The sequence below is a fragment of the Podarcis erhardii genome, assembly GCF_964252035.2.
Source record: "Podarcis erhardii genome assembly, chromosome: 5".
NCBI lineage: Eukaryota > Metazoa > Chordata > Lepidosauria > Squamata > Lacertidae > Podarcis > Podarcis erhardii.
The window spans coordinates 57,902,707-57,916,091 of NC_138509.1; the positions used below are offsets into that span (position 1 = coordinate 57,902,707).

Genomic DNA, 13,385 nt, shown 5'->3' on the forward strand with positions numbered 1-13,385 from the left:
GGTGATTCCTTACCTGTAAGCACCTGGTTTGTCGCTTATCCCAAAGACGGACCACGCCATAATAAGAAGATCCACTTGCAATCATGTGATTCCCATTGCTCCTAATGCAGTACAGGGCACTGTCGTGAGGCTCTTCCCATTGCTTGACACATTCCCTTTTGGGGAGAAAAACGTCACAAAAGACCTTTAGAGCATTCTTTTCCACATACTGGATCACCAGTCTTTATGGATAGCCTGGCATGTCAGAGCAAGACACCCAGGAAATTAGCAACCAGAATATTCCCAAGCAGCTTTGATAAATAGGCTACAAGACTGACCTTGTGCTCGTCCGTAAATCCCAGTATCGGATATAGGTATCATACCCACATGACAGCAAGGTGGAAGGTGTTTCATAGAAAACATCCAGGACTCCAGCTCCTCGATGGAAGTCTGTCCCAAGGCAGGTGACTAGTTGCCCACTGAAAAGAGAACCGATTATGGTACTGAACATCTTTTTATTACATATGTTAGGCTTCTGTTTTGATGCAGTTCTTCTGTCAGGAAAGATTAATGAAACCAAAGTGTTGAAAGATCATTCAAGTGCAGGTTAGTTTGTATCCAGTTTTTTAAAAAGAAAAAGAGCACAGGTTGCATACCAGGACAAATAAATAATAGCCGTTTTCCCTTTGAAAGTATAAAAGCCGTTACTCAAATCTACCTCTCACACTAAGCAGAACTAACATGTTTTTCTGTAAAGCAAAGAGCACTGACAAGCAGCCCTTATATTAGCAAAGATGCAGATTTATTTAGATAATATACTAGTTGTGGAATCCATAGACACCACATTAGTGGTCATTAGAAGATCTCTGTAAATATGAAGGGGTATATGTGCTTGGCTGTAGTATAATTCTCCCTCTGGTGTACTTATATTATTTTCTTAGCACTCTGCTTCTATATCTAGCCATAACAATTTGGGGATTTCTTGGCAAGAGAGGGCAACCACTTTGTGAACAGCAAGACGTACAACTGTGTCAGAAAATAAATCTTTGTTGAGAGCACTACTATCCTTGACAAACAAAGACTCATGCAAAAGACCTCCCTGGTAGACTGAAGGAACACTTACTTGATATAGTGGAAAACAGCATGTGCTGGAAACAATTGTGCTTCTCCAAGGGTTCTATGTATTTTGTCTTTGTGCTAATAGCCCTAAGCAATCCTCTCTTGTCTACAAATACCAGCACAGCAAGGAAGGAGACACTCAGTCAGTGCAATCCCACATTATGGCTGGAAGATCACTGATCAATTGTAAACGCAAGAGTTCAGAACGGAAAGCAGGTTTTCATGAAGACTGTGGACCATAGCAGTGAGCTGCATTCTACAGCTCAATTGTTTAGGAAGCTTTTGCCTGTTACTCCCCCGCCCCCCAAGCATTCATGTAAAATGGTTACTTGTATACCTGAGAAAGTAAAGCATGAACATGGCAAAAAAAAGTCCAGTGTTTGGAAGCACATGTACCCTGAAAATTGCTAGGAAGCCTTGACTCCCTTCGTTGCACATACATGGCAAAAACGATATTCGCTGCCATGTGATGAGTAAAGCTGCCCTTGGTTTCTGATCTGTCCAACTCTAAATGAGTGAAGGATTCTTCTCATGGGAAACATTTTCTGGCTCACTGCATTTTTAGGCAGCATCTCTGCAATACTGAAAAGCAACTCCATTTCTCCAAGACTCATTTCCTTTTTTATTTTGTTCTCACCTAGATGGGTTGTACTGCATCTGTACTCCAGATATGCTTTTTGTTTTCAGTAAACCTTTTCTTTCAGTTCACCTAGATTGGTTCCCTTCTTCCAGCCAGCCTCTTGCATGTAATGTTAGTGTTAGAGATGACAGCATTCACTGCACTTCCATCATTATCATGAAAGCATTTCAACCTGCTCTGTTGTGAACTCTTAGCATTGCAAGACAACAATGCCCAAGGGAACTATCTAGACTTTTTCTAGTGCTCAAATTACACAGGATACAGCACTCCCCTATCTTTCATGACAGCTTATCTCTCATGGCAGCCTTCGGGGGGAGGTGGGGAAGCATGATACGGCTAAAATTGGGGAGGACTGGGGATGGACCATATCGTTGTTGTTTTTAAGTGTCCCCACATCACACAACCAACACTGAAAGGCAGGCTGTGTTCATTCCCATCATCTGAATCAGTCTATTGAGCAGGCTCACTTTAGATGAAAAGCCATCTGAGGCTGCTTTCACAGGGACCCAGTCTCACAGACATGGCCCGGGTTGCAGAACTTTCTGCAGCCACTTCCCCATGTCTAAACTGGAAGGAGAGGAGCTGCTTCTGCAATGCCCCACCTTATTCAGGAAGCATTTTCATAAAGGAATGAGAATGCAACTTTATATCAGGAGACAGTTAAGGACCAAATGGGCATGAAAGGCAAAAGGATTGCAAGGAATAAGAGGCTGAATAAGACAGCTGAGTAGTTCCCTTCCTTCATTACAGCTACAAGTTCTGTCTAGCACAGGGCTCTCTGATTAATTAATACATGCTCCTAATCCACCGCCCTTGCAAGAGAAAGCCGGGCTGCCACAGTTCTCACTACCACTCAGACAACAGTGTCCAATGAAGCCCATTCAGCCACTAAAGACCCACATGTTCCCAGCCCTTCTCCTCCTCCCTAACGGTCTAATCAGAACTGGTCACAAAGCACCGAGCGCCTGCTTTTCAGGCTGCCGCACTGGCTCTCGCTCCGTGGGACAATGCAGCCCCACTCCCTGAAGCAACTAGTGCCTCCCCCTCCTCCCAGTTATTTTGTTACTTTCTGCTCCTTGATCCCGTATCAGTCTTTCTGGGGCACCCGAGCCAGAGGCCTTAATTCCATCTGTAATCTGGGCTAAAGCCCCATCGGGGGTGGGGGGGATAAAGACCACACAATAGGCGAAATAGAGTCCCGGGAGATGTTCAAACAAGTAAACACCGTTGTGTCAGAGGAGCAAAATTGCTGAGAAAGCAGATTAGCACCAGCAGCACTGGTGTCCCCCAGATCAGAAGGTGAGCCCTGCCCTGCTCGCCAGAGCCAACACGCTTCCATGATCACAGCACCGGCGGCCTGCTGGGGCCGGCCCATCTCCCCCAGTCACTCTCCAAAAAGCAGATTACGGAGAATAACAATTTCTTTGTGGCTGTGTAATTCCCTCCGTGACCGTGACTGTGGAACACTCCATCGGGCCGTAATGCCAAGGCCTTAGCAACCATTTAACACAACCAGTCGGCCCTAGCGATGCTCCCCCCAAGGCAAACCTCTTGGGCAAGCTTTAACATCAAGTGCAGGAATTAATCCTCATCCCTCCCCCCCCCGACCCACCCACAAAACCTGAATCCAGGGGTGCTGTGTTATTGCACTTTGTGTTTCTCAAGGCAGGGAATTGCTGGACAAGTTCTTAAAACATTAACCCTTGGAGGGAAGGAGTGTAGCCCATCTGCTCTATACAATATGCAGCTAGAGGTAGATGAGGGGAAGATGTTTGCAGGATCAGGGCAGGAGTAAGAGGCAAGGGACCCATCATCTAAAGAAAGAGGGACTCCTAGCCAAAACAAAAACAAAGAAAACTTCCCTGCTTTGCAATTCAGAGGAGGAGCTGGGGGAAATGAGGTTAGTGGGAGCTATACTTAGGCACCCTACTTAGGGATGCTGGCCAGATGTATATGGAAGCATACAGAGGCAACTATATCACCACACACTGGGAGCTCTCCAGAGACCCGGCTTTGCTTCTCTGGCTTTGCCATATTCCTCAGCCCGGCTCTTGAAATGCAGAACCTCAAGATATGAAGAGGATTTCCTGTCTCTCAAAAGGAGGAACACCTGAAAGGATGGTCCTTTAACTCCTGGGCAAGAACATCCTGATAAGTTGAGGGTTGTTTTTGTTCTTTGCCTGTCCAAACTGATCCAAAACTCGTAGAATTCATAGAAGCATGGAATTGGAAGGTACCCTGAGGATTATCCAGTCCAACCCCCTGCAATGCAGGAATATACAGTTGTCCCATATGGGGATCCAACCTGCAAACGTGGTGTTACCAGCACCATGCTGATAACTGAGCTATTTGACCACATATGACTGTGATTATATTGCAGTTGTGTGACTGACAGAGTTGCCTGAAAAATGCTCCTTAGATGATAACTGAACTGCCAATAAGCTTTCCTCTCCTATACTCACATTAGTGAAAAACTTTCCAAGTTGTAAAAAAAAGAAGAAGAAAAGCTCTTGACAAATGCCAATAAGCAGAACAGAATTGGAAGCACATCATCTATAGAGGTGCTTCTATGCAGATTAGAAAATCTAGAGATTACTTGGGCAGAGAACATTTACCAGGAATTGAGACCATGGCACTTAAGTTAATCATGGTTATAAAGTAAAATAATATTGTGTAACATTAAAATGAAGCCACCCTAATAACCTCACAAAAACTTTTTTTAAAAGCAAACTTTCAGAAATTCTCATGGGGTGCTGAAGATTTAACAGAGCTTCTGTTCTTTCTAATGAAAGCATTTGTGGTGTATGAACATTTTTAAGGATTGTATGAAATGTATGTTTGTGTATATATATATATATATATATATATATATATATATATATATGAAAAGAAAAGAAAAAAGCCAGTGGTTTTCAACCCTTTTTGTTGAGCAAGCCGTGTAATAACTCCCCCTCCAGGAAAGTGAAATAAAAACATTTTTAAACTATTACAAAATTCAAAGGCAAAAGTTTGCACTAACTAACCATTACTTGGAATTTTTCAACATCATGGGACAAGAATGTTCACAAACGTATTTCCAAGACTTCATTAAGCTTTCAGTGTCAAGACGAGCTTGGTGAATTTTGCAATATACAGTATGTCATGAGACAAACTCAGGCCATGTGTTATTTGCGGACACTTCCCACTATTGGATTGTAGATGTCTGGCCAGCATGAGAGGGCAAAGCAAAATGCCTAAGATGGAAGGCTGTAACATTTTGCAGAATCCCATGGGGATTCTTGCTGAACCCAAGGTTTCCATGAAAAATGCTGCCCCAAGTGGTACTATACTAACAGAGCCTTCCAACAGCTCTTTTTGTCTGAAACTGTAACACTGAGAAGATACCCAGGGAGCTAAGGACATGCTGCAAGGCACTTTGGGGTGTGGGGTGTGGATATGGAGGCATTTCAATCTAAAAGCACTTCTAAAGGTGGTATAAACTACATTCCCATTTGTAAGGAGGATCTGTTAGTGCAAATGAGCTCTCAAGTCTGCAGATGCATCCACAGGAGCTCTCCACCCTTTATCCTGACATGAGATCTGTAGCACTTACAACTGCTACATTTACTTACTCACCCACTCATTCTCTTTTGTGTCTGAGACACGACTTCTCCATCAGCACCTCACCTACCTTCCAGGCTGGGGAAGGATAACATCAAAATGTGCTGGCAGATGGGGACTGTTCAACCTCTTCTGCTTAGACTTGACCCTGAGCCCTCTCATTTATGAACAAAATGATTTCCAAAGGGGTGCCCGTATCACTCTGTGGCAACAAACACTAGAGTCTCTCCCCTGTAAGAAGTATATTGTGTCGTCACCTTTCATAGACTTCATCGGATGCATGGAGTAGTCTGAAAAGTTTATTAGGCTTATACACAAACTGATTCAGATAAAAGCAATCAAAAAACAAACAAACACGCATTAAAATGTAGCTACAAGGAAGAGAAAATGCAAGAGGTGTTCTATCCAGAGTGCAGAGGGAGTTCAGAATTCAGTTTCAGCCAGTGTCATCACAAAATGAAATCTGAATGGAAAGGGGCAATCAACAATTGTAAAAGCAGTCAGTGATCAAAATAATTGTTGAATTATGTTCACTCTTTTTGTATAGGAACTGGCAAGACCTTTCTTGCATCAGAAACTGTGGGGCTGGAAGCAGATGAAACAGAGAAGCAGTTTGCCATTTCCTCCAGATAAATGACGAGACAGCTTTAGAATCTTATTTTTGGAGGCTACCTATGTGTCTTCCATAGTGTTAAGGTATTCTGGGGCAAGCGCAAATCCTAACTATGTTCCACTGTAGCTGGTTTACCTGCAGAAATAACTACATGTGTGGGTGGATTACTCATTCCACTACTTGTTCAAGTAGTAGACCATTTGTGTGAGTGGTTATTTCTGCAGTTATGTCTATCCTGGCTTGAGCAATTCAATCATTCTGCTGCCACCCATTTCCCATAAAGATCACCTTTCAACTCCACACATCATAGAAAGGTTGAATGGCTTCTGGCTAGGTTTAAGGAAGCCAAGACTTGACGTTCAACTCACTGTACCCACTGTACCTTGGAAAAGCTTTTCTGTTTGCAACACTACAAAGAGACATTTCGATTCTAAACAATGCCCTTCGTCAGTTGGCAAGAGGCTCTTGTATCTCTTGCTACTACCCAAGCCCCTTCCAAGTGGCACAAGCATCATCTTACTAGGGTGACGGCTGCCTGCTCAACAGTTTGACTGCTGAATACACAAGGTCATCTGGCAGGGGGGAATAGAATTTAGTTTGCCAGCAGCTCTCCTGTTTTGTCATAATACCCTTCCTGAAATAGTATTCTAACCACACTACTAGGACTAGGAAATCAGCAGCACAACCAAGATTAAAAAGGCAGAACAAAATGAGATGACCTGGAAATTCTCCACTGGGTTGCTGTTGTTTTTTACCCAAACCCGGTCTTCCATTATTCAAGTTGGGTTGAGAACAGAGGCCATAAGAAGTATTGTAGCACTTTCAGGTCCAGTAAATTTAGGAATGAATTCTCAGAGGCAAGAACCTATTTCAACAGCTGCAGTGCACTAGAACTCACATGAATTTAAATTTACAAATTAGATGTATCAGAAGCTAATTTTGATGCTGATAAGTTAACACATTCATCTCTCTCTTTTCCAGAAGTTTAGACAAAACAGAAGTGGCTAACCTTTTCAGGTCTAACAGCTGCATCACCAAGCAGACCTTTATTTCATTGCATGCACATGTATTGAAATAAAGTGGGGAACCTTTTTCAGCCCAAGGCCCAGATCCACAGTTGACGTGCTTTCCATGTGTCATTTTGCAGTTCTGGCAGGTGGGTGAGGCCGCTCGCCTGTGATCTCACAGTGCTAATATCTGAGAAAAGCCTCTGCTGCTGGCTTTTACCATCAAGGAGCAAGCAGCCTTTGAGTATTTAGACAACAAATCTCTACACCTAATGTCATATGACTTCAGGTGACTAACAGATGGGCATGATTTGTCCAAAATGGCCTCACAGGCCAAATTCAGAGGCCTGGCAGGCCTAATAAGGCTTATAAGCCGGGGTTCCCTACCTACTGATTAAAGCAAACTTGTGCATGATCTTAACCCAGTATATCATCCATGCACGATCATCTACACTGGCAGAAAAAAACATGCCCAAGGCAGGCTTAACTACGTTGCCAAAATTTGATGGAAATTTTCATGCACAGTTACGTTTGGGCATTGTTCGCAGATGTTTGGGTTTGGGTCTCAATAGCCAAATGCTTTGTTTCAATCAACTGCAAACAGCATGCCAACAAAAGTCATAAACTGGAATGTTCCAGAGCAAATATAGAATTGTCGTACCACAAAGAAATGACTTGGTGCTTAATTTTAACCAGAACTGAATTTGCAAATGGTGTTGCCCAAAGTTATTAATGAAAACGAAGCTAGGATTCTCAAGATACTATCAAAAACCTGTGAGTCACAGAAAACTACACCAACGCTTATTCCTGCCACTGCCTGCCCCCCAGCCTTAGTTCTCCATTTTGATACATTCCAATTTGTTTTTTAAAAGTCACACTGTTGCTTATGCCTATGATTCGCTAATAATATAGGGACGGAAAGCATACATGGTGAGAAGCATAGAAGAATCAGGAGGTGGTCTACTGCTTTTATGAACTCACAGCTAAAAGTTTATTAATAAAGAATCAACAAGTGTTCCTGGACCATTTACAAATGAACCAGAGTGAAAAGAACTTGGAGGTGTAGCCATAACAGGATTCTTGGGACAAGGCTACTTTTTAAAAAGTTAACGCTGGACAGCACATTGCTTATAATGCTCCCTGTGCCAGCTGGAGGCACGCATGCCTTTCGCTACAGCAGGGGTGGCAATGATAGCGGTGGTAGCGAGGCTGGAAAAAAAGCTTTGCCCTCTTTTCTTCTGGTGACTCTGAATTAGCCCACACACACTTTAAAGGTTCCAATAAAGAGATACAATTTCTTTACCTTTCCTGGCTCTGAGACCCTGGAAGTTTTTTGTTGTCCGGGTTGTCGTAAGGTTAAGTTCAGAGGATAAACTGACATGCTAGCTATGGGAAAAAGCCAGTTTTCTCAAATAAAGCCACAACGGTGCAAAGGAGACCCCTCTGGGGCTTTTATTTGGGAAAACAAACAGAAATGGCACCAAGCCCTTCTGCTTTACGGGCCAATTTAACTATCAAACCAACTCTCTCCCTCCCAGTGGCAAAGAAGGGAGAGAGACACGGCAATATGACAATGGCAAGAAACATTCAGGGGAGAAAGGACAAAGCAAGCTGTCTGTCTCCTTGTCTTTCTTGTTCAGGGTTCTTTTTCTTAGCACACGTGTGTTCTTGTAAAAACGATTAGATTGCAATTTGTATAACATGGTGACCCCCAAATTCAGACGTTTAACCCCTTTTCTCTGCAAAGAATGTGAAGAATGTCTCAAAGATGGGGGGAATTCGCTCAAATTGGGGGGGGGGCAGTAAGGAAAACCGGCGGGGAGTTGTGTGGGAATAAGCCACTGTATAGCTTCTTTTTGAACAGACAGCACTTTGGAGGTCTCCTTCGGCCGTCAGACAAAAAAAAAGAAAGAAAGAAAGAAAGAAAAATGGAGATTCCAAATCAAAACAAAGCCATCTGTTTAAATGAGCCAGCCCAAAGGGTTGCGGGGGGGGGGGAGGCTCTGTGTGTGTGTCCATCCCACATGTAGGTGCTCTTATTTTTTATAGCTTCTGTTGATTCTCTTGCCACCTAGAGGAAAATAAAGATTGTCTTATGACTCATGAGCATGAAACTGATCAGAGACCGAAATCTTCTGGAGGATTTTGTTACAGATATTGCAAGATGCTGTTTGAGCACATGAAGGGTCAGAACAGAAGTCAGGAGTCCAAGGTAGATTGAAGGGTAGATGCTGTTGCTTTAACTGTATAAGAACTTCAAATGCAGCAAAAGAGGGCTAAGAACTAAGAAAGTTCAAGTCTACCTAGAACTGATTGTACCCATGGTCCTATGCACACTGACTTTTAAATAAGCTTCACAGAAAGTCCATCCAACTTACTTCTAAATAAAGGTGGCTGGGACTGAGCTATAACTTACACTAAAAGGCAAGACACCGTGAGAGTTATAAGGTAGAATCTTTGACCAAGATTTTCATGCACACGAAAGCTTGTACCCAGAACAAACTTAGTTGGTCTCTAAGGTGCTACTGGACAATTTTTAATTTTTTAAATTTATTTCTAATTATTAGAGTTTGACTCTATCCATAAGGCGTATTTATACAATCCCCCCCCCAAATGCAAAACACAGACACTAAAGCTCTACAAAGTGTATTAACCTCTACAAAGTGTACCCAACACTAAGGTCGGAGAAGCCCCTCAAGATATACCTGGAGAAAAGTCTTACTTGTTCAACTCCTCTTGACTTGGGTATCAATCAGATAAACCCATATGCTGCCCCTCTTAGCAGTAAAATATATTAAGCTTCAGAGGGTGAAAGTGCATTCTGGTTACATGTCAGCACACAGACAAAAAGGCTAATTTTTATATTGTGATTTTTGAAAGAGACTCTGCTTCCAAAAGTGAACATCTAAATTCTGATCAAGATTCTTTAGCCAGGAATGTTAATATTGAAAACAACAGAAAATAAGTCAGTCCAAAGCTTTGAAAAAAGTGTATGTCTTACACCCCTTTTGAAGAGACAGCAAGAAGGTAGCTTTCCTCACATCTTCTGGGAGAAGGTTCCATAGTTTTATAATAATAATAATAATAATAATAATAATAATAATAATAATAATAATTTATTATTTATACCCCGCCCATCTGGCTGGGCTTCCCCAGCCACTCTGGGTGGCTTCCAAAAAAATATTAAAATACTGTAATACATCAAACATTAAAAGCTTCCCTAAACAGGGCTGCCTTCAGATGTCTTCTAAAAGTCTGGTAGTTGTTGTTGTCTTTGACACTTGGTGGGAGGGCGTTCCACAGGGCGGGCGCCACTACCGAGAAGGCCCTCTGCCTGGTTCCCTGTAACTTGGCTTCTCGCAGTGAGGGAACCGCCAGAAGGCCCTCGGTGCTGGACCTCAGTTTTGGAGAAGTCACTATAAAAGGCCTGCTCTGACTAACTGAAGCTTATTTATTTGGTTATATTTCATAAGTTTTATATACCACTTGATTGTAAGAAAACCTTAAAGCAGTTTACAAGAAGAATAAAACAACAAAATTATCAATAATAAGAGTTAAAAGCTGCTATTTGAAACTTTTTTTTTAAAGTATAAGCTCAAAGCCAGAATAAACACATGTCAACATTCCACAAGTCTGGATAGGCTTCCCTGAAAAGAAATATTTTTCGCAGGCACTGATAAGGTGCCTGCCTGATGTCACTAGGCAGGGAAGCTATGTCATCTACAGGGGAAGCTCCATGTAGACTGCGCTACAGCTATCCAGCCTGGAAACTACAGTGGCATGGATCAGCATAGCAAAGTCTGACATTTCTATAAGAGGGAGGAAGGAAAACTTCCTTATGACCAGAATATCGTAGGAGACCCTCCTGGCAACACCTCCAAACTGTTTCTCAAGAAGCAGTGGTAGGTCCTGGAGTATTCCCAATATTCTTTAATAAAGGTCTCTGTGATTTATCTTAATTGGGGAATCACAGGCAGGCTGATCTCCTCCACATCCTTACCATTCCATATCAGCATGAATATATATTGATCTCACTGAACAACTACAGGTAACTTGGTATGTTCTGAATCAACAGTAGGAATGGGGAACATGGAACTATGCAGATGTTGTTGTACTACAGCTTTCATCTTCCCTAAACTACTGACCATGCTGATGGCATTTAGAGTCCAACAATATCAGGAGGGTCTTATGTTTTCAATCCCTGCTCAATAAAATTGTGGAAAAGGTCTTCATTTTATGGATGCAATATGTTGTATAAAAACTGGCCTTAAACTTTTGCAGGATCCTATTCAAGCCCCAAAAGAGAAATTCATCTTAGAATGCACTTCTATGTAGATATCTTTACTGGATTTCAATGAAAGGAAAGCAATACAACTTACGCTTTCCATTTTGATTAGAGGCCATGTTTCTATGGTATTTGCAAATAAAAAGCTGAATAAGCTTGAATTCATATATGAAAAGTCACTCTAAATCTCACCTGGAAGGTTTCTTAAACAAAGATATTTGAATAATATGTAGCTTTGGGATATGTTTGGAGTGATTTTGCTCAGAAAATATTGAAAGAAGGCATAATTAAATCATACTATCAAATTAAACAGGATATAGGTCAAGCACAGATACATTTCCTCCAGAATCTTCAAGTGAGGCAGATACTAAACCATTTGTTGGTGCAACAAAGATCCCTAAAAGACTACACAAAGTTTGAAAAGTCAGTATTATGGGTGAAAAAATGTGAGAAAAAGCCAGATACACACTCCCTTCAACAGTAGCCTGGATAATAAAAATGAGGGATATAGCTTATATATGATTAAACAAACAAATGTAATGGGTCAGAAAAGGCAGGCAACAGGATAACTTTGTTGTGAAATTGAGTTTATTCATCTTTCACTGGAATAAGTGTAATGTGCAATTAATTTGTATACAGTATTAGGTGAAATATAAATTGAACAGCACCAATCCAACAAATTCGCACGTCAGAATGTGTGATGCTTAGCGTGGCATTTACACAGGGTTCTCCTCTTTCACTTTACAGTAATATCTTTGACTAGCATTTCAAATCTCAAGTCACTTATTTTAAAATCCCTATTATGAATGAAGCAGTAGGTATTATTGTGAATGTTAATCAAATTAATCCAATTAATCTGGAATGAAGGAGACTGAAAGTACAGGAGAGAATTGTTAAACAATGTAATTTACAGCAGAGTTGTGAAGTATATTCATTATGTTAAGCATCTCAGGAATTTAATGAAATGTTATGCATATTATTTTACTGACAAGAAGAAGTGGGGAAAGAAACAACAAACACTGATCACTCTTTCTCTCACACACACTTTTAAACTTTACTCAAAAGGACATCAAAAGGGCCCTACCTAAGCACTTGAAGAGGTAAGAAAAAAGGCACCAGAGAGGAAAGGAACAGAAAACCCAACTGGATGAGAAGTGAAGGTCTGTGGCTTTCGCTTCACATGTGCTCCCTACCCCTCCTCCCTTTCTTCTTCTTCCTTGGCAAAGATAAATGAAGAAGAAGAAGAAGAAGAAAGCCACAATCTCTGTCCATCCGCCCACCGCTATTACCTAAGGGGGAAGGGACTTTTCCAAATAACCCAAAACCACATGTGCTCAGACACAATAGCTCAAAAGGCAGGCTAGGTAGCGGACCAACCCACTTTGTACTGCTAACAAGGGGAACCTAATTACAGGAAGAGGTTAAAGAGGGGCAGATAAAAGGGATACAAAATTTCAACATCTGTTGCTATAAAGGGATAAGAAGTGGGGAAAGGCAAAGGTGTCAGTTTGGTGTCAGAGATGGCATGAAGCCAATTTCAAAGAGTTAAAAAGATCGAGAACTGAAGAAGAAAAATTAGAGGGTTCCTTTAAAAAAAAAGCTGTCACAAGTACTTTTAAGAAAAAGATTATTTAGAAGAGGGAAGAATGTTTGGAAATAGTACAGCTAATTATGACCAGTGTTCACAGGGTCTCTGCAGAGCTGTGGGATCAAGGTGCATGTTAGAGCACAAGAAAAATCTCATTGGATCAGGTGAATGGTCCATCCAGCCCAGGACTCAACAGTAGCCAGTTCAGTTATTCACTCAAAGAAGAAAAGCAGGTGTATGCAAGGTGTATGCACATGCATATACACACACGTTCCCACACTCATTATCCATGCCCTTCTTTTCACCTCCACCTTCTGCTTAAAGACATATTGCAGAGGGTGCATTGTCATCAATACTGCCATTCATGACTTTGTCAGATTATTGTTTGTTTGTGTGCATTATTATATCCAGTGACAGCGGGATTCAGGAACCAACTGTGAGTAGCATCAAAAGTGTTATTTACTGTTTTAAATAACACTAGAAGGAGAAAGTACCTGAAGTTTGTCCAACAGTTTTAAGGCACATGCAAGCTTTGTTTCCCAGTTCCCTATTGG

At 41.6% G+C, this 13,385-nt stretch overlaps 1 protein-coding gene across 2 annotated transcripts in view; it reads right to left on the reverse strand.

The window, feature by feature from the left end:
• FBXW4 (F-box and WD repeat domain containing 4) overlaps positions 1-13,385 on the reverse strand; it is a 75,343-nt gene that overhangs the window by 1,717 nt on the left and 60,241 nt on the right. For both annotated transcript variants that reach the window (XM_081864007.1, XM_081864008.1), the window contains exons 7-8: positions 318-458; positions 14-155 (exon numbers count right to left, since the gene is read on the reverse strand). In XM_081864007.1, coding sequence (XP_081720133.1) covers positions 14-155; positions 318-458 — 283 coding nt within the window. The remainder of the gene's footprint in view (positions 1-13; positions 156-317; positions 459-13,385) is intronic.